This window comes from Protopterus annectens, chromosome 5.part1 (assembly GCF_019279795.1).
Source record: "Protopterus annectens isolate FY-2018-M chromosome 5.part1, PAN1.0, whole genome shotgun sequence".
Lineage (NCBI taxonomy): Eukaryota > Metazoa > Chordata > Ceratodontiformes > Protopteridae > Protopterus > Protopterus annectens.
The window spans coordinates 554,165,775-554,189,647 of record NC_056736.1 but is presented as its reverse complement, the minus strand read 5'-3'; the positions used below and the strand labels follow the sequence as shown (position 1 = coordinate 554,189,647).

Here is a 23,873-nt window from a genome sequence, read left to right as displayed (position 1 = left end):
ACACACATATACACAGAGCCATGCATATATACATACATATACCAGTTTATATTGGATCGCAGAAATCTTCTTTCATCGACGTCTTATTCATCAACCCCTAATTATTAAAACTAACTTCAGTGAACATCAAAAATTTTTGCAGGGTAAGTAACCAATTGGCCACTACCTCACTGGAACATGCATCGCACTAAATTAAATTGACGCCATATATGCACACACACACACACACACACACACACACACACACACACACACACACACACACACACACTCACACAAACACATGTATGGATCTCCTTCTGGGCAATGGGATATTTTTTGTCCTCATTGATACCCCACTTCTTGCACAAACTTTTTGTTAGTCTTTTGTCACACAGACTGCCTTCTTCCAAGAGCGATTATATTACCAGAGTCCAACATACCTACAGCTCCTTCCCGGCCAACAGCACAGAACCCTTAAGTAATATGGCAAGTGCACAGTAACAGAATGTAGTTTCAGTTATTCTAGCCTCATTACATTCCACAGGTTCTACACTGTTCATCATTTTCTAAGCATTTATATAGCTTGCATATCACAACTAACTTCAGGATTACAGAATTTAGCAGAGCTGCCCTTTTTCCCCATATAAAGCAAAGTATGAGTGTAGTTGTCCTTTTTACTTAACAAGTACAAGGGTCTAGGGAACTACTAAAGGGGCGGTGAATACCGCACAACATGGCTGGGCTAATATATGCTTTCGAGCAGATAGCGCAGTACCAACCTATGAACCTAAGTAACTTTTCTGTCACTCTGAGCAACCCCTCTTTATATAAATCTTCATTGCAAAAGATCCATTCTAGGAGATTAATGGGTTTTTAGAATCTTTTTGGTTGTGAACATGCCTTTTTAACTGCAGCTAGCAATGCCTATTTAAATATATCATTTACCAACCTCTCACTCATTGTTTTTTTTTATTATTGTGGCCCTCTGGTTCTAACCATAATGATACTATACCATAATGATGCTCCGTGTCCAGACTGTACATACTTTGCTACTGTATATGCTCTATTTGCCTTAGTTACATTTCTTTGTGTATTTGCATACTTTGTTAATTTCCCATGTTCTCCTGTTTATTGCATGTCTGTTGTTAAATTCCTATGTATACCTGTGTCTTCTTTGTTTACTGTATTTGCCTTTTAGCCCAGATAATGGCTGAAAAGGGTCTTAAATGAGCCCATCTACCTGGTTAACAAACATAAGCAAATACTATATGTTTTAAAACACAACTTATAACCAAGACCTTAACGGTCTAGTTTTAGAAAAAGTTCATTTATAGAATTTGTGAGCCCACACCTCTGCTGTGACCCGATATCATGAAAGAACATTTCCTGACCACCTCACTGTCCTTGTATTCTGCTACTATATGTCTATGAAAGCACTGGGGCAGGTAGGTACACACCCTCAAGGAACATCACAAGGAAACAACAGATACACATCTTGAAATACACAATAAACAGCACAGTGCCCAGAAGCAGGTATATACTCTATCTCTTACAAGCTTCCACACAGCAAGTGGAAACTGGTGAATTCAGTTCAGTGACTGTAGTATGCTTCAACATACCAATTGACACCGGTATGAAGGCAATTTCAGCACCATATACCACAGTTAAAACAGAAGCCTTTCTAAAGAGGAACTTCACTTACTTGGACTTCAGGGGGAAAAAATTCAAGCTGAAGTGTTATACCCACGGCATCCAACAATGTGGAATATTAAACAGTTGACATACAGTTCTTGGTTATAGTTTTATTTTGTAGATCTTAAATGTCAGCTTTGTCAAAACCTAAAAAGAAAATGTCTGAACAGTGCATTTAACAACTTGGGTACGGAGTAAATCACCTCCGTGTCCCTAGTTTTACTCCACTTCCAGGCAAAAAGGCACCAGCTCTTCTACTGGTACAAGTCCTTGACAAAATGTCTTTGCTCCAGAGCCAGTACTCTGTCAAGTTCTCTTCACACTTCCATACTCCTCTGGATCTCCTCGACATCTGAGATCAGGGTCATCACAACCCAGCTTTACATACACAGTTTACTGATCCCTGACTTATCATGGGTCAGCAGAGGACTTGGTCGCTCTTTCTCTTCTATCTGCATATGACAGACAGCTGCCCATGGACATGTCTACATGATATCATTTAATTTGAAATGACTGATATAGACTTAGTACATTGTAAATGATCTGCTGCAAACCAAAGTATATTCAGTATAGGCTTCTGCTGCAAACCAAAGTACATTCAGTATAGGCTTCTGCTGCACTGTGATGCTCCATAGAAGCTCTCTTCGCCCTAGAGAAAGCTTGCATCTGTGTGGTCACTGAGACATGGTTTAAAGGGGTTCCTATTATGTGATCGAAGTTTTGAAACTTCAAACATAATAAAGTCGAACCCTTATGTTCGAAGTTTCAAAACTTTGAACACGTAAAAAAATAGAAAAAAAAAAGGAAAAAACAAAAATAACTGTTGTAACCTGCACCCTCCCACTCCCCGCTCTTTAAATATACCAACTCTGAGTTTGCACTACAGTGCAGTACAGGGAAATCTTCCCTTTCTGCACTGTAGTGCAATCTCGGAGTTGGTATATTTAAAGAGCGAGGGGTGTGGGTGGCACAGCCCCCCATGCTGGGGGTGCTGGCAGGCTTGCCCCCCTGCTTACAACAGTTAATTTTGTTTTTTTTTTTTTTTTTTTTAGGTATTCAAACTTTTACAAGTTCGAACATATGCTTTCGACCATATAGCGTTCGAACTTGTAAAAGTTCGACTACGTAATACAAACCCGGTTTAAAGCCATGGAGAATACATCGAAAGTGCAGGGTTATTTATTTATTTATTTTATTTTACATTTGTTAACCGGGCTAGTCTAACTGGATATATGTCCATTTTCAGTAGAGGCCCGGGGAGAAAAGCTCCACATTAGTTACATAGCAAATAATGTACATAAGCTCCACATTAGGTATATAGCAGATAATGTACATAAGGATATAAGACATCAGAGGATAGTGTCAAAAGTGGTTATACAAAATGGTTATTAAGGAAGAAAAACACTCTTACAGATAGGCCTATGTTTAAATTACATGAGAAAAAATTAAACATAGTAGGCAAAGAACAAAGAGCCAACTATTTACAAAGATCAATACATGACTATATTCAAACAGTTTAAGCACAGAAGTTTAACACAGAAACTTAATAAAATTATAAAAAAAGTTAATAGAGACAAGTGAGATTCAGCTGGGATTAGTGCATAGCCATAGCCATTGTGAGTTAAGGAAGATTTTTAATTGATTTTTGAAAAGTGGAGTAGATGTGAGGGACATTAGTTTACTAGGAAGCTTATTCCAATAATTTCCAATAGAGTTAGTAAATAGACAATTGTCAGATTTGTTGTTGGATTTAAGGGTTCATAAGTTTATAGATTAGTACTAAGCTAACTGCCCTTACAAGCCATTTTAAGCCTAGCCAATTGTCCCTTGTGAGATTCAAACCCTGCACCTTATGTTTGCAAGGCAAACACTTTAACCATTAGGCCACCCTCCCAACCCCTTCCATTATCGGGTTGCAACTAGTAGCTTATTTGCTGAGCGTAGGGGTACTCAGATTTTTATATGGGTTGATCAGGTTAGAGAGAATGGGAATATTTGTAGGATGACACAAGATTTTGTGGGTGATAGTTAATTGTTGAAAAACCAGCTGGTTTTGGAGTTCCAGCCATCCTAGTTGTTTTGACAGTGGTGAGTATGGAAAGGGGATCCGGTGGAGAATCTAGCAATGTTATTGTAAGATGTGGCCAGCTTATTTAGATTGTACTTGGATAGAGTAGTATAAATTGGGGAGGCGTAGAGAAGGGTGGATAGTAGGTGCGTTTGGGCAATAGTAGTCCTGGCTGTAGGTGTAAGGAAGGGTTTTAGCCTATAGAGGGAACCAAGTTTTCTATTTACTGATTTGATGGCAAGGCTAATGTGAGTGTCAAAGTTGAGATTATGGTCAATTGTTACACCTAATAGTTTGGTAGTTGTGTCAGGTGCTATTGCAGTGCCGTTGTTTGATATAACTGTGAAATCTATGGAGGGAGACTTCTGGGTAGGGGTGAATAGTAAAAGTTTGTATTTTTTTTGGGTTAAGGAGGAGACAGCATTTGGAGAACCAGTTTTCAACTAAGGTAAACATTTTTTGCGCATTAGACTGGAGTTCAGCAGTAGATGCTGCGGTGCAGATTAATGTTGAGTCGTCGGCATATTGAATACAGGTGGCTTGGGGTAGGGATGTTTTCAGGTCATTGATAAAAATAGAAATAATCCCTTCCACACATTTAGACCAGCTACTACACAGACATGGACTAAAGGAGGAGGTGTCTCGATTTACATAAACAATATATATCCCACAAGGCTGCTCAAACAGGACAAAGCACTTCAGCTTCTCCATATTCAAATCACCATAGGCAAAATCCAATACCATTTCCTCGCAAGCTATAGGCCTCCCTCTATGACCCAGGAAACTCATACCATGTATTTAAACTTATTGGAAACGCTCACCATCCAACCCAATACCATATTCATGGGCAACTTTAATCACACCTCTATTAACTGGGAATCATATACACCACCAAACCTACAAGCACAGACTCCTGGATTATGTAGACACAAGCTCCCTGGACCAGACTGTTGATATACTAACAAGGGGTACAACCACACTGGATCTGGTCCTCACTAATATGGGAGAGTACTGCACACCCCCTAGTTTAATGTCTTCCCTGCTAAGGTCAGACTACAAAATGGACTAATCTGAAGTAAAAATAAAACATGGAGCCCAGGAATATTCAGGAACTTCTCTAAGGCTAGCTTCCTGCTATTAAGTGATAAGCTGACAAAATTTCAAGACCCCATTAGCCCGGGAACCCTGCTGCCTACGCAGAACTGAGGCAGCTGTACCCAACAGGAAGAGGCAGAGAACTAAGTAAAAAAAAACAAGCCATCCTGGTGGAATCACATCATCAATAGGCTGTACAACACAAGGAAGAAAATCATGGCAAAAATCAGGAGACGTAGCACCTAGCAGGATAAAAGCACTCTCAAACTAAACAAAAACTTGAAGGACAAATAAAGCCTACCAAAGCCAGATCTGATGTAAATTCAGCCTCCCAGGCCAACAACAACCATAAGGCATTCTTTAACTATGTCCACAACCTCAAAGGCAATACACAATTGTGTGCAAAGCTCATTGTAAATGTAGCCACCTATACTGAGCCAGAAGATATAGCAAACTGATTGCAAGTACAAACAAATACATTTGCAAGTACAGAAAACTCTTGGAACAACCTCATGCTGATCAAGATCAAATACAGGAATGGTTAAGGAGAGGCGAATTTAAATCAAATTATGAAATGTTAATATTGGCAGTCCAACATAGTGGACTACATACAAGTTGGTTTACAAAAGTACACTGAAAAGGCAAATGTAGGTTTTGTAAAACAGAAATGGAAACAGTTGCACATCATCTTGATGGTTGTGATATAATAATGCCTGAAGGACCATATACTGAAAGGTATAATAATGTGGCAAGACTGTTGCACTAGGGACTGTGCAAACATTATAATACTGAAGTAGTTGAAAAACATTGGAAACATGAGTATTACATAAAATGAAGAAGTTGATATCACATGGGCTCAGCCATTACCAAGTAAGATATACTGGTCCATGAAAAAAAGACAAAAGTAGCAGTGATCATTGAAATTGCTACACCCAGCGACTACAATGTCTTATGTAGAGAGAGTCACAGTCATAAAATACCAGGATTTGCAGGCAGAAATCAGGGCAATGTGGAAAAAGTATATCCAAACAGTTCCAATAGTAGTAGGAGTAACAGGTGTCATAAAAAGGATTTTACAATTGCACTTAGATACGTTACCAACACATGCAACTCCGTATGAACTGCAGGAGAAGTCATTACTGGGCAAATTGCGCATACTGCAAAGTGCACTTAAGGCTAAAAACAAAGACTGAAATACTAATTTCATGAACTTTAATCATATTTTGATTTAGGAATGGGGTCCATTCCTGTCATGATATTAGAAACCCAAAAGACTTGGAAAAATTAAAACAATCCAGAAGACATAGCAAACCCACTGGCAAACAAATTCAGCTCCAACTTAACCCCTCTCTCACTCTCAACCTTCCCTCAGGAAATACCATCAAATATATCTCCCCCTGCTATCACTATGGAACAGGCCCTTAATGCTCTCTCTAAGGCCAAGAACATTGTACCAATGGGCCCAGACAATATCCCAGGATGCCTTCTAAACAGCATGAAAGATGACCTATCAAGCCACTCTGGAATTGCTATTTAACTGTAGCTTCCTAAAACGCTTCATATGCCTCATGAATGGAGTACAGCAATGGTCATCCCTCTGCACAAAGGTGGGCTATCTACAGACCTTCTAAACTACAGAACCATAACTCTCACTAGTCTCATATGCAAAGTCATGGAAGGAATTATCTTGGAAATGATCAATAATGACACAGGAAATCTCCACACATTGGAGCCAAACCACTTTGGTTTTGTCAAGGGTGCGTCATACCTACTCAACCTGGTGAACTTCTTTGAAAAGGCCACCAAAGCAAAGGATGAGAGCAAAATAGTTCATACTGTTTACCTTGACCTGGCCAAAGCATCTGACACAATCCCCCACTCAGGCATTGTTAACAAACATAAGAAGTTGGGTACAAACCTTTATGTCACCTGGTGGATTGACAGTCATCTCACAGACAAGACCCAGGAGGTTAGAATTAGGGAGATTATTGTAAACAGATATTTAGTATTTTCATGTTCTTTTATTATTTATTATTAAATATAAACTTTTCATTGCGGCTGGTCTTTTAGAGAATATTTTAACCTTTGACAGTACTTGCATATTTACTTGATGACATTGTGGCCACTCCTGAAAACCTTGCTGTATTGGTTAAACATTACCATTTGTATTAGTATTAATTTTACTCAGTATAATTGGGTACTCTTGTAAGAGCCTTAGAGTAGCTGGCTTTGGAGTGTTCTGATAGCAGTATCTGCCTTACCATCTGGGCAGAGGGGGCTTAGCTGGTAAATCTGTACCACCCTTTCCCAGGGGTGTGTGTGTGCAAATCAAATCTCAAAGAGTGTGTGCATCAGCTACTTGGAAAAGGGACACAGAGTACTGGTTTCACAGAGAGGATGGTAAAGGACTGAGGACTCAACTCTACACCTTGGTCAGTGTGAGGTCTTACTTGGGGCCTGGTGAAAAAGATGGAAACCCAGACCCAACACAGGAGTGCATTCCCTGTGTGCTCTTAAGGAAAATTGTGCTTGGTACAGAGAGCTGCATCTGGAAATACTGTGTGCATCTATTTTTGTTCCAAGTGAACATCCCTCATCGGTGTCCATGTTGAGGATTAAGGATCCTTAATTACTGGCTCAGCTGGCTCAGAGCCACGACGTCACACAGGTCATGCCTAACTAACATAGCTGACTTCATTAAGAAGGCCACCAAAGCAATGGATGCAGATAAAATGGTTCACACTGTCTACCTTGACCTGGCCAAGGCATCTGACACAATCGGCTAGGGTGAAGAGAGCTTCTCTGGAGTATCACGGTGCAGCAGAAGCATAAACAGAACTTGTCTCAGATTTGGGATGCATGGCTAGGCTTAAAAAGGCCTTTGTGGTTGTTAGCCTAGTAAACACCTATAAACCTATAACATGCACAGTAAATACTTTATGCATGTTTTAGGTTTATGCATGTTTGTTGTGTGCAGAGTGGTGAAGCTGTCCTAGGCAGTGTTATTATATATTACAACATACAGGCAGACTAACCTTACTCAATACCATACCATGAAATGTATGTGTACTTTGCTTGAAACATGCTGTCATTACAAGTTTGCAAATCTTGAATCTCCACATCTTGTACTCAGGTTAACTGCATACAATTTATGTTTTGCAGCTTTATGTTATATTGAAAGAGCTTTCCTCCCCACACAAGCCTTCCGTGAAAATGCTTCTGATCTGCTAGACATTCCAGTTAAATAAGCCAAAATCCTGGTTCTTGCTATATGGTATTTTGATGACGTTTTCTCATACCACCTTCATACTTATATAGATAATAGCGTCAACAACATGATAAAACACTGGACTTCAAACATCTCTGGTTCTATGGTGAAATAAAATATTTGCATGCAAAATACTGAACCTGAAGACAAACTTTCCTACATAATGTTTTTTACTCCAGTAAAAATCAATTCCAGTTTTACAAAGAAAAATCAGCCATCAGTCTACCCCCTTACAAAAATAAAACAGACATGTATAAAACAGATGAAAATAGATGACGGGAAAAGCACAACCATAACATTTTCCACAGAAGAATGAAAAACAATGACATAGTTATGTTTTGCCTTACCAAGAGTCAGGAGACGCCACATAACAGCAGGAGTAGAGACACAGCCAAAGACATCATCTGTGCAAGTGAAGTAGGTAAGATGAGGGGCAATGACAGATTGCCCCCGGCACTGACCCCACATAAAAACTTGGGCACTCTGTGACTTTGCTGCAGAAGTGTGAGATGAGTGACACGCAGCAATCTCTATAATTCTAAGGAGAGAAGGAAGACAGAAGTGGCAGAGTTAGGGATACAATGATACTGAGCTCACATTACAACAAACCTCAAGGAATGCAATGAACCAACATACAAAGCAAATTAAATATAAAAACAGGCAAGATATCGTTCATGTAGTGAACAGTCTAACTTTGGTCCCATATAGGGGTATGGCAAACAGCCTTATTTGGGCTACACTAGACAGCTGGGCTCAGCACTGCAGCTGCTTGGAGAAGGCTTAGCTTTTTTTTTCTGATGGTTCTCCTTTGTAAGGGAACGATAGCATACAGTACTACATGACTCGTACCCATATACAGTGAGAGCTACAGCGGAAGCAGTAAGCCTTTATGTAACTGGGAGATTTGGTTGTATGCACAGACTCTGCACTAATGTAGATTGTGTGCAAGCACATTTATGTGTGTGTTTATGTATGTGTGTGCACATACACTAAATACATACTAATCTACATAGCAAATACTGAAAGACAGGGAGTAGATTTACTAATTAGTGTACTTTGCAACATCTCAGATGCCATCAAGAATTCACACATTCATCCACTCTCTTTTAAAGAGATGTATGAGAATGAAGGTAAATTCTGAATGCACACAGTAATGAAAACAGCAGATGTGCACTCACACTACCAATTGATCTCAGAAGGGGACTTTATGCAGTAAGTAACTATCAGGATTTGTTCCAGTACTGTTATCAGCTAAAAAATACTTAACATATTTTCTAGTCGGGTAAATTAACTGGTCAAATTGGCAATTTTAAGCCATAACTCCAGTTCTATGTGGGGAGGTATGAATGAGTAAGAAAGTAACAACAGTAGAAGGTACAACATATGTACAATAATCTGACCGCAATAAAATCATTCAGTATAACAAACTGCAGCCTGTTGGCAATGACAACAATATACTTACAGCTGAACAGAACTGCTGTTTTATAACAAAATATATGAAGAAATTGTACCGTTGCAATACTGTGCAGTAAAAATGAAACAAAAAAGCAATTTGGTAGTAGATATAAAGAAAGTAGCAATTAGTTGCATGCATTTTCCTTGAATAGGAATGCTTTTTCTTTAGTTTAAAGCCTTGTGATTTTATTTTGAATTACAGATGTTATCTGATCTCCAGAGACATGGCCAACTTTAATAAAGGCCTGGTTAATGACAGTTCATTACTGCTGTTGCCTCTGAGCTAGTAGGTGGGGACCTAATAGAACGTCTTACTCATAGTGGTGAGCATTACTCGAGTTTGGCAGTTTTGAAAAGGAGAGTTCAAGAGGATGGTAGCTCTACTATTTACTAGATACCACTTAAACTAATTCAGTAGTTTTCAGTGAGGAGTGCAATACACTGTCAGGAGAACAAAACTGTCGCATTTTATTAACAGTAGCTTGCAGTATGAAGGTATTACTGCTACATAGCAGGGCAATAGTGGGGAGTCCATATTCCAGGTTGACGACAACTACATTTCTTTACAGAGACTGATGGGTGTTAGAAGACAATAGGTGTCCCAGCTTACAGCAACATTTCAGCTGAAGTAGGGTTCTATTTACTGCAAATTCATTATGGATTAATAATAAGGTCAAGGTGTGGCCACAGGTATCCTTCAGCCTGATACTGGAAATAGTACTGTTAACGGCACCCTTTACAGTTACATTGATAAATCCCTAGATTTCAGAGGGAAAGAATTTTACTATCTTATATTTCTCACTTGTTCCTGCACTTGTGGGCACGTATACTTACTGCCAGAGTGCACTAATCTAGGAGACTACATACAACCCTTACACTATTCAGTTTACCCCCATCCACTGAATGAGTACATACTGAAAATAGGAAGATAACATACTGTACATATTAATCAGAATCGGAAGGGTCTACCGTTGAAGGATTGCATTCCAGCTGAACATTTTTTTTTCTCAGAAGCTCTGGCACAAGGGCATGCATAATTTCTGTGCTGGCACATGCTACATCATTTTTACTAGGAAAGCATGTCTAGCCCACGGCACAGATCCTGCCAAATCAAAAAAGATTTGACACCTACACATTTTACACAGTATAGAAATATACATCTGACTGTTTAACATGGAAGATAAAAACCTATGGATGGATGAAGGGATGATCCTAGCACAGGGAGACAATGGATTTGGAACCTATCATGGAGTTTCTCCTAACAAATTATCTAATAAGGCAAAACCGCATCTTGTATATTAGGGTTCTTGTTGACAGTCAGAAGATGGGAACAGCAACAAAGAGCAACTTGGATGTTCAAGGCTGTGGTACCTCAGGAGTATTCATCTTACCTCAAGGTACAGCAGTCCTGGAGTTGTAGGGCTATGGGGGTACATACTCCCATGATGAGGAAGCAGGGGGACTTCATCCCCTGTATAAATATATAAATATATATATATATATATATATATATATATATATATATATATATATATATATATATAAACTCTAACAGTATTACAGTTAGCTTCAACATTCGCTGTATTTACCTGTCAGTTGCACTTTTTGTTTCACATTTGTAGGATTTGCAGTTACAGATTTTGCACTTCTAGTAGAAAGCCATTATATCAAAAATTGGGGACCCTTCCTTTGTGTGTACATAACTGTGTTAAGTCCACCAGGATGGAAAGAGCAGCAAACAGGCTATAAGATCATAGCAAATAGGCAACAAGATCAGATGGACGAATAGTGATTCATGAATTATCAAAGCAGGCTCATTTCTACAGCTGTGGTCCAGACAATAACATCTGAAGGTGTGGAACTGATAGCCAGCTGGATGAGGCACAACATTCTGCAATGGAGCATTTTCAAAACAAGATCATGAAGCAGACATACCAGTAACAGTGGCTTCTGACTGAAGTATTTTACAAGTTATTAAGTTACCTGATGGCAAAAGACAACACAGCTGGCAATCAACTTGGAAAAGGGTTGGGTTGGTAACTGTTTGTCCTACTCTCCTCAAAGATGGAGACTAACAGCTGTTCAGGATTCCGAAACAGATGTACTTATTTCAGGTAAAATCTAAGCTAACTGTGCACATCTAAGATGTGAATGGCTCTACCTCCTCTGGTTTCTGCTCAGAAAAAAAGGACTATAAAATCTTGCACCATGAACAAATTTACACACCATTTTCATGAGGAAGTACATGTTGATTATGAGGGACACTATCCTTGTGACAGACCACAAATGGTCTTCTACATTTAAGGGCAAGCAGCTCAAAGATTCTGAGAGTTAAGGTAATAACCATCAAGAAAAGTATTTTACATAACAAGAACTTCAAAAAATGCTAAACTAGTAAGTTCAAATGTCAAGTGGACAAGCCTGTTAATCACAAAATTTAAATTCAAAAGAAGGGATAGGTTTTTCAACTGTGAGCAAAGAAGTAAAACCCCCTTAATTAAATGCATGACATTTCAAGCTCTATTCCAAACTCCTGCACTCTAAAAGGTCATGGTGACCTGAAAGAGCGGACGCATACTACTTGAGTTTCTGGAACACCTGAGACCTAAATCATGAAAATACATGACACAAGTCAAAACCATTTGAAACATGGCTGAATGATGCAACATAAGGGACCCCCCTGCATAAAAGGAGAATGTTCTGTACTTGGTAGACTATATGTCTTTTTTGTGAAAGGAGTCTTTTTATTTTTTAAACAAGAAACCATCCTTATTAAACTATCACATATGACAGGCAATCATACATTTATATAAATAAAACATTTTTTAAAGAAACATCTTTATGATATTGTCAAGTATAACATAGGTAATCATGCATTTATATAAATGAAAACAAACCATATTCACATAACTGCAGTTGAAAACATTATACATCACAAATCATGCTGACATAATTGTAGTAGTAGTAAACATTGTATGTCACTTATAATCTACCAGTCACTGTCAGACAAACATTACATAGTTCATTCATCCTTCCTTCTTCTCAACCTCGTTCCTCCTCTGCATGTACTGTTCTCACAATTCCCATTATTTCCAATGTAATTTTCTCCAGCTGTTTTATGTATTACTATATTCACTATGTCTAGTTTAGTTGGTTTAGACTTTTATTTCCATTTTCTAGCAATTGCTTTTTTTTGGCAGCCACCATAATTAGACTCAGCAAGGCTTTACTATGTCTAGGCAATTCCAATTCTGTACCATACCTCAAAAAATCATTCTCTTAGTTACACCAATTTGCGCACCCAGTACCTCTGACACAGCAGTTTGCAGGGAGTCTTTAAAGTCTGCCAACTCATTACACTTCCAAAAAATATGTTCTCAGTTACCTCTTTCTTCTCCATTACACCCCCAAGATTTGCTGTTTACCCGAGGAAAAAATTTTTGGAGTCAACTTTGGGGCATAAAAATACCTATGTTAACACTTCCAAGCAAAGATCCAAAATCTTTTGATTTTGTTCCATACTTAGGAGACACACATACATTCCCCCACAGTTTATTTGTGAATTGCTTATTCAATCTCTCTTCCCAATCCTCAATCCTTTCTAACCTCCTCTGATTGATTCTTGTAGTTATCATGCAATATTTTGTATGCTCTACTAATTATTCCTTTTTAAACAGCAGCTTCTGTTCTAGATTCTACTAAAAACTCTTATCACTGCTGGTCTTTCACTTACAATCCCCCTATTTCTTTCTCTTTGCCTATACTCTGATAACAATCCTTGATAGGGGAAGACAATCTCAGTCCTGCAGTCCAAATAAATTCTTGGCCTGTTCCCATTCTATTACCTTTCCCTCTCTAGTTACTTTCTCCAAATATCTTGCTTCCTTTGACAGTTTTCTCCAATAAATTCCAGCCCCCTCTTGCCTTTGTCTGTATCCCTAATTGTAGTCATCCCTATCAGAAGAATCTCCTTTCTCCATTCCTGTGTTGGCTTAGTTCTTAGAATATGTTCTGCTACTTTATGGATATAATATATTCGGTATGATTACTGTTATTCTTAAAGGCATGCATACAAAAATCACAGTCTCTCCTTGTTTCTTGCGCTTCCCCACATTTCATCATCATCCCTTTCCACTTTGAATTATAGTTTTCTGCTTCTGCTATGTATAGGAGCCTTAACTGTGTAGCTCTGAAATACCCCTTCAAATTGGCTAATCCCAATCTGTCCTGTTCTATTGGAAGAATCAGCTTATCCCACTTGACTCTTGCCATCTTCCCATCCCAGATAAAATCCTTCACCTCTTTATTAATTGCTATCCACAACTTCTTCTCTGGTTGATAAAAATATGCCTGACCTGTGTATAAGACTAAAGGGACTAAAACATTTTGACTGCTTGTATGTTACTATCCATATAACAAAGCTTCCATTGTCCCAGTTTTTGTATTACATTTTGTTTTGTCTCTTCCCGCACATCCTTAGCTGCCACACCAGAATCAGTTTTAATCCACACTCATAAATACTTAATTTTATCATGTTTCCATAAATACAGATATTGCTAAACCAATTCATGTGTGGGTACATAACTTACCCACTATTGCCTTTGTTTTAGCGTCATGGATTTTGTATCTCGAAAATATTTGAAACTGTCTCAAAATGTTCCACAACACCATAATGTCTCTTATGTCAGGTATAAAATATAATCTACAAATACAGCCAGCTTTTCTCAACTATCATGCCAGTTATATCCTTGAACTTCTGAGTCTCTTATTTTCTTTGCCAGTGGTTCTAAATATAGTGCAAATACGAAAGGGGAAAGAGGACACCCCTGTCTGGTTCCTCTGCTAAGGAAGAAAGGGCACTACTAACCTCTTGATGTAATAACACTAAGAAAAGATTACTAGCAGGTGTAATGTGACAACAAGACTTGAGCTACCTTGGCAAGGCAATTTCAAGAATTAGGGACCTTTAGAATGATGTAAAGACAAAAATCAACAAAGCAATAGCACTCTAAACCATTAACTGAAGTGCAAAACTAAAAAATAAATGTCTTATCTGCTAATGATGGAGCAGCATTAACTCAGGAACCCCTCAGACTGTGGGAGAGTACCAAGCAGATGGAAGCTCTGGAAAAATGAGGAGAATTTATAGTAAGGGAGGTTTACTCAAGTGCAATAATGGCCAGACACACAGCCAATTAAAACCACAACAAGGAAAGGATGGGAGGGTTCGGGAAAATTTCAAAATGGAGCTCTAATCCTATGGTTAGAATTTCAGAAACTTTTAGCTTAATGCTTCTGTGGGAAGTGGGGCAGACTCAAAGAACAGGGGAAGCAGGTATACACAACTATAAAAAGTACTGAAGCACAAATCTTGGAGCAGAATTCTCAGTACTACCACTACTGCAATCCCACCAGACTATGTAGAATAGTATCAGTAACATTGTAATAAATGACTAAATGAGGCAGCAGATCATAGTCCTACCATAACTGTGAAAGAAGCTACATGACCAAGATGTCTCCAGAACACAAAAAAAACTACCTTTCACATTTAATTCTGCTTGTGGAAATAGAAGTGCAATATAACAGTATAATGTATAAACAATGCTAAAACCTTGCAGTAATATGCAATCTTCACATAACTCTAAATGTCGCTACAAGACTAAGGTCCCAGAACAAACTTAAAAAAATGGAAAGAGATAACTTTTTGGCTAAACCATGGACAAGTACAAAAAAGCATCACCACACAGTTCATTATTAATACAATTTAATCTATTTCAGCAGAGTTTAAATAAAAAGCCTTTTTTCTTCTCTTTCGATGAAAAGCTTGTATCTCACAGTCTTGAGCAAAAGACTGGAATTTCTTTAGCAGTAGATTGCCCAAATACAGCCTCCTCATCAATGGAAGAATTCAAAATCTCAACTTTTACATTTTCCTGTAAACTTTGAGAATGTTAACTTTGCACATCTTATAGACACAACAGCTGTTGTACTGGAAGACGTATCAGCAGAGACATAACATTGCAAAGCATGACAACACTTTTCCCAAATCTATCAAACGCCTTGTCAGAGGGAGGGGGGATTAGCACTTAACTGACTCCTTAGCTTCAGAAGAATTTGACGCAGAAATCACTGCAAAGTCAGATGTAGGATTAGAAAATAAATGCTTGTAAGCCTGATGAACCTTATCTGCCACCTTACTGGCTTGCAGGTTGTCAAACAGGCAGACTATAATAAAAACATCCTCCAGAGTTAGGATAGGTGGAACAGCAACAAGGTGAGGAAACTCCAGTTGTCACAAATCATAATATTTAAAAATGGAATATCATTTTATTTCCACAAAAAATATGGATTCATCCTAGATATGGTTTCAGGAAAGGATAAGTCTTCCAAGGGGAAAATCAGAAGAAAAACTTCATGAGAGAGTCTGTAGCCTGAGGAGAAATAACTGAATTTCTTCCTTCTAATTCTATTCCCTGTTCATCACACTGTGAATCTTCAGAAACTGAAGAATTTATTTTATTTTATTTTATTTTACCAGAATAACCAGTGTGAAGATTGGGTGAAGATAGGTGAAGGCTGCCAGCCTAGCTAGATAAAATGTTATAGATAATTCTGTCATTGTAAATATTAATGTAAACCACAGGCTTGTCTTAAATGGTAAAAATATTGTTACATGTGGAACCGGAAAAATGTAACAGTGCACTCTACTGACCAAGTAAAGCATGTTGTGACCCTTTGATGTAAATATGGCTCCGGCCAGTCTAGATTAAGGAATTCTTGCTATTGTTTTAAGGCCAGAGTTAATGGCCAGAATTTGCATGCATACATGTCCTTTATTGCTCTGGTTTCTGCCCAGAGATGAAGAGTGTAAACATGGTTTCTGTTAGCCTGGGAACCGAGGGAATTGTGAAGAATGATGTAATGTGAACCAGTAGTGTGATTTTAAAAACAGAGAGAATCAAAGAGCATTAAGCATTTTTGTCTTGACCATCCAACTCATCAGCACTCTGCCTTTGCTCTATATGTAAGTTTATCTTAGATTTGTGTTTTCTCTTAGAAATAGCTAGAAACTAGAAATATTAGACTAAGTGTTTTTCTGTGATGTCAGAACTGTACTACTGAATTATTTTAAGTACTTCTCTGTGATCTCTGAAATCTTGACTAGCACTGTGTAGTAAAAAGTATTGTCTTGTGTTTTTAATTTATTATTAAATATTTTAAACCCTTTTAACCGTGGTTGTTTTGTGTAGAGATAATTTAAGCTCTAGAATACATTGCATGTATATAGTGATCCCGTACCAAGTCACTCTAATAAGCATTGACTGTTTAGTCGCACTTACCAGTTGGATAATAATATTGCACATTAATAATTGGGCACCCTTTTAAAGGGCCTTTGAGCAGCTGATAAATATTAGCTGGATGGTGGCAGTGATTTCTACCGTATAGTCTGGGTAAAAGGGGCACAGCTGTAGAGCCTGTGCCAGCCTTCCCCAGGAGTGTCTGTGTAGTTATATAAACTCTTCTCAGTGTGTGTGTGTGTGTGTGTGTGTGTGTGTGTGTGTGTGTGTGTGTGTGTGTGTGTGTGTGTGTGAGTGTGTGAGCTACTTGGGATGGGACATGAAGCACTTGTTGGACAGAGAGGGTGCTGGAGGTTTTAGCTTGCCCACTAGGCTGAGATCTGGACCCTATAACTGTGTCAGTGGGGAGTCTTATTGGGGACCTGGAGAGCAAGGGAGCGACCAGCACAGGACTGACTGTGATCTCTTTGTGGTCCTAAGGGAAATTGCACTTTACTGTGTGTATTTGTTATCCTTTCCTCCTATATGAGACGCCCCTCACTGGTGTCAGTGGTGAGGATTGAGGCTCCTTGATTGCTAGGCCAGGGCACAGGCATTCACAACCAGAATGGGAAGGGTTAAGAGGATGAACTAAACCTTGAGCCAAGCACAATAAATCTTCCCTATCTAGGATAACAGAGACAGGGGAAAATATGTGTTTAACTTCCTGTTTCTTTTTACAAGGAACACAGAAGCAGACCAACCTATGTCAAGGATACAGCCCTGGGGAACAGGCTTCTTATTCTGGCTAGGAAAACAAGCGTTTCCTACTTCCTCTTCAGAGACCGACAAGACTGGTTCTCCCATGCCTGCAGAGGACACTTCAACAGATGCAAAAGGACAGGTCTAACCACCACTCTGTGTTGGCTATGGCACTATACCTGAGAAGACAAAGTTGTTTGGTGGTCTGAAGAACCTGAAATGGCCACTGCAGGGTTATTCATCTGCAACTGAGGCAAGGAAGCAGCTGTTGAACTGGTAAATGCTGTCTTGAAATTTTCTTTTTGTTGTGTCCAGAGGAAGGACAGACTGATAAACCAGTAAGCTGTTCCATGGTTAAGTCAAAAACAAAAAAACAAAAAAAAAAACAAGCAATGTCAGCAATAGTCAGTAAAAGCTAACACAGACAAGTATAATGCACACTTGCCCACTCCCCAAAAATAATTCAATTACTATCGATACAAATTAAAGTTGAATAAAACTTTATTAAACACTGTTTTAACTGACAGAAATGTAATCTGATAGTCACAAAACATTAAAAATAAAAGTGGAAGTTTTTTTTCCCCCTGAAGGGAACTCATCTGTCCAGCAATGGAGAAACTCAAGATGATCACTTATCCTTTTATCTCTAATACATCTATAGGAGCGCTGGTATTTTTCCTTCTTACATGCTTCCAAAGTTAGGCAACAAAAAGTAGAAAGTGTTGTCATCAAAGTTGTTGAGCTTAAAGTTTTTTGTGCTCTGGAGTTTTTATCAAAAAATAGTCGCTTAATAACAATCTTTTTAAGCTTGTGCATATTATCCAAATAATCCCTTATTTTCTCTTTAGCACTCTGCAGTTTCTTCTCCTCTTGTTATGTGAGATTCCCCTTAGTCTGCAATATTTGGATGGCGCAGTGATGCAGCGGTAGCGTTGTCGCCTCACAGCAAGAGGTTCTCCTGTTCGATTCTCGGCTGGGCTGCCTTCTGTGTGGAGTCTGCTTGTCGTCCCTGTGTTCATGTGGGTTTCCTCCAGGTGCTCCGGTTTCCTCCCACATTAGAAAGACATACATCTGGAGCATTTCTCCCCACCCCTCCGCTGAAAATTGGCTTAGTTCCAAGTCGGACTTTCCCGGTTAACAAATGTTAAATAAATGTTAAGCTTTGTCAGACCCTCTACATGGTTCCTGTTACTTACAGGTAGACAAAAGGTTATCAGTCTGCAGACTATTAAGCCTAGTCAGTAACTGGATGTCAGAATCAAATCTTGTACCTTCTATCTGCAAGGTTAAGAACGTAGGCCAACCCCCCCCAACCATCTTTCTCTCATTTCTACCCTATTTTTCAACTCCTCTTTCATTTTATCTCATTTGGTAGCTATCCCTTCTGAAGAAATTATCTTCCCCAACAACTCTCAATTGCCACTACCTATTCCTTAAACCTAAATCAGACCTGTCCTCACAGTGGTGGAGGGGTGAACACACCAAATAGGGGACTGCCTGCTGAGGCTATGCCATTGTGGTGAAAGTTACATGACTGAAGAATCACCCAGGGTGCTACGCGAGGTGGACTGGCTCAGCAGGAACTCTGAAAAAAATGGGTGGCCAACACAGGAGGTATTCAATCCTGGAGAACAGGTTCTGCAGAGGACTTGGTCAGTCCAAAATGGATCCCTGCAAGTAAGGCGTCTGCAAGGTCTCAAAATACCTAGAAACACCAAGAAAAAATGACCAGCAGACTGTGGTAGCTGTAAATATGTATATTAAGCAATCTTAGCATCAGTATATAATATAAACAAACCGGTTTCAGCTTATACTTCTCTAAGCCTTCATCAGTGTAAAAATACAAATAAAAATCAACCATTTATACACTGTGTCAGAAGCCTGAAGACCTATTAGAGGTGTTCATTTAGCCCTGGGGCAAACAGCCCTTCCAATGTAATAATCCATTTTTTCTCTTTAGCATTAATTCATGCCATCCAAATTTATTATATTTAATTCCCAAAATTCTATCAATAATGTTGTTGTTGTTTGTCTTTCGGCTTTTCCCGGTTAGGGGTCGCCACAGCGGAACTCCGGTCCGCTAATGATTGGCAGTAGAAGGCCTAACGCACAACCTTTAACAAAGGAATGCCCATTCATGCATGTCGCCACACAGAAGACGCTCTAACTGAGAATCGAACGGGCGATGTCTAACTGTGAGGCGACAACGCTACCGCAGCACCACCACCGCAGTTCAAAATTCTATCAATAATAATAAAGTGAAATGATGCTGTTTTGTGGGATTCAGTATGTTTAAATAAAGCATTTGTGTTTCTTTTATTCTTGATCTCACTGAAGTGTTCTGATATTCTATTTTTCACTGCTCTTGATGTCTGCCCTACATAGAAAGCAAAGCACTTACAGATGGCAAGGTAAATGAACCAGTCTGAGCTGCAGTTGGCAAAAAAAGGGATATCAAATACTTCACTAGTGTTTTTACTACTAAAGCTTTTAGTTTGTAGTATCCTACGGCATTGTGTGCAATGACCACATGGATAACATCCTATGTCAACTTGTCCCTCTATAGTGCTGTGTAGCCTATCTTTTTGTTTATACTGTCCTGGCTTGTAATGATTAAAGGAGGACGCCAAATTTTTTCCATTTCTAATGGAAAACTGACATTAATCTCCCAGTAATCCAGAAAGTTTATTATCAGCCCTAAGGATGTTCCAGTTTCATTCCACACTATCAATTAGTGCCCCAGTGTTTCTACCAGAAGTTGTCACAAGCCTAAGTTTACCTTTAGATGTGTCCATCTTAGTCTGATATTGTAGGAGTTTATCTCTATCCATTCCATTAACCATATTCCTAGCTTGTGTAATGTGACCTGTTTTATAACCCCTTTCTCTAAATCTTTTGGTCAGGTCATCTCTGAAATGCAAGTATGAGTCATTCTCTTGAGCATATACGTTTCACCCTTATATATTGTGATTTAGGGATATTTTTACATATATGTGGGGGATGGTAGCTGGAGGCATGGAGAAGGGAATTATATTCAGGGAATTTACAGTATACTTCTGTTGTCAAGGTGTTATCTGAAGCTTTAGTTACCATCACATCCAAGCAAGTGATCCTTTCTTTGTCATGGTTCACCGTAAATTCAATCCCCCATTTATTTTCATTCAGATATTCAACGAATTCTGCCAGATGTCCCTCATCCGATCTCCATACCATCCAGCAATCATCTAAATATCTTTTCCAAATGTCTATCTGTTCTATGTACAGGTTATGGGAGCTATCATATACAATTTGTTCCTCTACATATGCCATAAATATATCAGCATATATAGGGGCAAAGGAAGCACCTATAGCTGTACCTTTAATCTGTAGGTAATAAGAAGTTACGTACCTACCATAATGTTCCATGTTAGTTGTCTTCTTCTCGCCTTCTTTCTTGCTGGTTGGATTCGGAACCAACCTTCGGTTCCGACTCGGCCATTTTCTAAAGCTCGAGAGCTACTTACTGGCTCGAGGCCTCCCTATATCCCACAATGCTTGGCGCTAGACCCCCAGATCTCGTTTGGAAGACCTAACACTATCATAATACAAGAGGACAACCATCCCAATAGCAAAACTTCAGCTACAGGGCTGAAGAAAAAGGTAGAGGACATAATCGGTAAAGACTCAGCCAGTGACAAGACCCGTAGGACGACTCTTCTCAGTCCATCTAGGCTAGGAGGATGGTGGGTGGGACGCAAGAAAGAAGGCGAGAAGAAGACAACTAACATGGAACGTTATTGGTAGGTACATAACTTCTTAATGTTAAGTTGTCTCTCTCGCCTTCATTCTTGCTGGTTGGGACAGGGTCCCTAGCACCTTAGTCCTGGGTGGCTCATCGGAACAGACTCGAGCACAGTGGAACCAAAATTAGCTCTGCTCCTAGAGGCCAGATCCAATTTATAATGTGAAATGAAGGTATGAGGGGTGGCCCATGTGGCCGCCACACAAATGGCTTCCATAGGTAGTCTTGATTGAAAAGCTACCAATGTAGCTAAAGCCCTAGTAGAGTGGCCTTTAGGTTTAGCAGGGAGTTCTTTATTCCTCAACTGATAAACAAGGGTAATAATAGAGGACAACCACCTAGATAAGGTTACTTTAGACACTGGTCGACCCTGCTTACCCTCCGCATAGGACAGGAAGAGTTGGTCTGATTTCCTTATTTGCTCAGTCCTATGCAAATAGAAACGTAACTGCCTATGAACGTCCAACTGGTGTAATTTGTGTTCAGCTTTGTTGGAATAATTTGGAAAAAAAAAACTGGCAGATCGATGGATTGATTCAAATTATTTTCGGAGGGGACCTTAGGAAGAAATGAAGGATTAGTCCTGAGTGAAACTCTATCCTTATGGAAAACTAGGTAAGGAGGGCGAACAACAAAGGGCTTGAAGTTCAGAAACTCTCCTCGCTGACGTAATGGCCACCAAAAAGAGAGGTTTCCAAGTAAGCAATTTCAAGGAACAAGAAGCTGCCGGTTCAAAGGGAGGCAGTATCAAGAAAGCTAGGATCAAATTTAAGTCCCACGGAGGCGGGGGATCTCTCACTGGAGGCCTGAGCAAGATTGTTCCTTTCAGAAAGGCTTTGCAAAGCTTATGGGACATGATGCTGGTTTCTGAGAGGCCTGTATGGAAATTAGAGATTGCCGCTAGCTGAACTCTAATGGTGGCAGAAGAGGAGCCCGCTTAAAGTTCTGCTAAAAAGTCTAGGACGCTATGGATAGGGGCCGTGAAGGGATCTATATTTCTAGCCTCTGCCCAGAAAGAGAAACGTTTCCACTTACTAGCATAAGTCTTCCTGGTTGTAGGTTTGTGCGAAGAAAGGATAATCTCACGCACTGAACTGGAAATACTGGGAAGCCTGGCTAAGGTTGGAAGTGGAGCAACCAAGCAGTGAGGTTGAGAGACTGAAGAGACTGATGCAGCCCGCCCGACTGATGTATCAGGAGGTCCGGAACTGGGTCCAGATTCCAAGGTTGCTCTAGAAGGTGACGATGGAGGAATGGGAACCAGATTTGTCGAGGCCAGTAGGGGGCAATGAGGATCATCCTGCAACCCAGCACGGTAGCTTTCTGAATTAGTTTGGGAATTAGTGGAAAAGGTGGGAATGCATACAGAAGTCCCTGGGGCCAATCGTGAACTAGAGCGTCTCTCGGGGAGTGTCCCGGAAGAGGGAAGAGAGTGAAGAAACTGTCGCACTTGCTGTTGAGAGGAGTTGCGAAAAGGTTGCAGCAAGGCTGACCCCATTTGTGGAAGATTTTGTCTGCTACTGTCCGGTTGCGAGACCACTCGTGAGGCATGAGAATAGCTCTGCTTAGCCTGTCCGCTATGACGTTGGACTTCCCAGGGATGTGCGTTGCTGTCAGAAACCGCTGAGAGGAGATCGCCCACTGCCATAGTCTGAGTGCTTCTCGACTTAAGGGATATGACTTGGTTCCGCCCTGCTTGTTGATGTACCACACTACAGACATATTGTTTGTCTGAATTGCAATGGTCCCAGTAGGTAGAGAGTTCTGAAGGGCTTGCAACGCTAAAAGCACCGCCCTCATCTCCAAGACGTTTATGTGCAAGTGGTACTTGTGGGGTTGCCAGGTGCCCTGGACAGTCCTGCCCTGAAAATGCCCCCCCCCCACCTGATCAGGGAGGCATCCATGGTCACCGTGGCAACTGGAGGAGGAAGGACAAATGGTCTGCCCTGAGGTACTGATGGAGAGACCATCCACCAAGCCAAGTGGTCTTTGCATGACTGTGTGATTATTATCTTGTGAGACAAAGGAAGTTGTTGAAAGGACCATTGGGTGAAAAGCATCCACTGGAGAATCCTCATGTGAAAACGAGCCAGGGGAACTATATGATTGCTGCTGCCATGAGACCTAAGGTTTTTAGGGCGAATCTGGCCTGAATCTTTCTGCATCCTAATAATACCTGTACATGTCGGCGAATGTCTGCCACTCTGTCTACTGGAAGCCTTGCAGACAGATCTTTTGTATTTAATCTTGCGCCTATAAAGGCGAAAATGTAGACTTTTCAAAATGTATTGAGATACCTAGGTTGGTGCATGTTTGGATCCCTGGCTCTTAGCAATTGATGTCTGGTGGTAGCAGTAAGGAGCCAATCGTCTAGATATGGAAACACCTGGAATCCTTGCTGTCTCAGGTGAGCGGTAACCACTGCCATGCATTTGGTGAACACCCTGGGGGCTGTGGTGAGACCAAAGGGCAGGGCTCTGAACTGGTAATAAC

The 23,873-nt window shown here is 39.9% G+C and overlaps 1 protein-coding gene across 2 annotated transcripts in view; it reads right to left on the bottom strand.

Annotated features, from left to right (window-relative positions):
- Positions 1 to 23,873, bottom strand: part of RCBTB2 (RCC1 and BTB domain containing protein 2) — a 1,132,258-nt gene that overhangs the window by 412,240 nt on the left and 696,145 nt on the right. For both annotated transcript variants that reach the window (XM_044073172.1, XM_044073173.1), the window contains exon 8: positions 8,453 to 8,643. In XM_044073172.1, the coding sequence (XP_043929107.1) occupies positions 8,453 to 8,643 (191 nt within the window). The remainder of the gene's footprint in view (positions 1 to 8,452; positions 8,644 to 23,873) is intronic.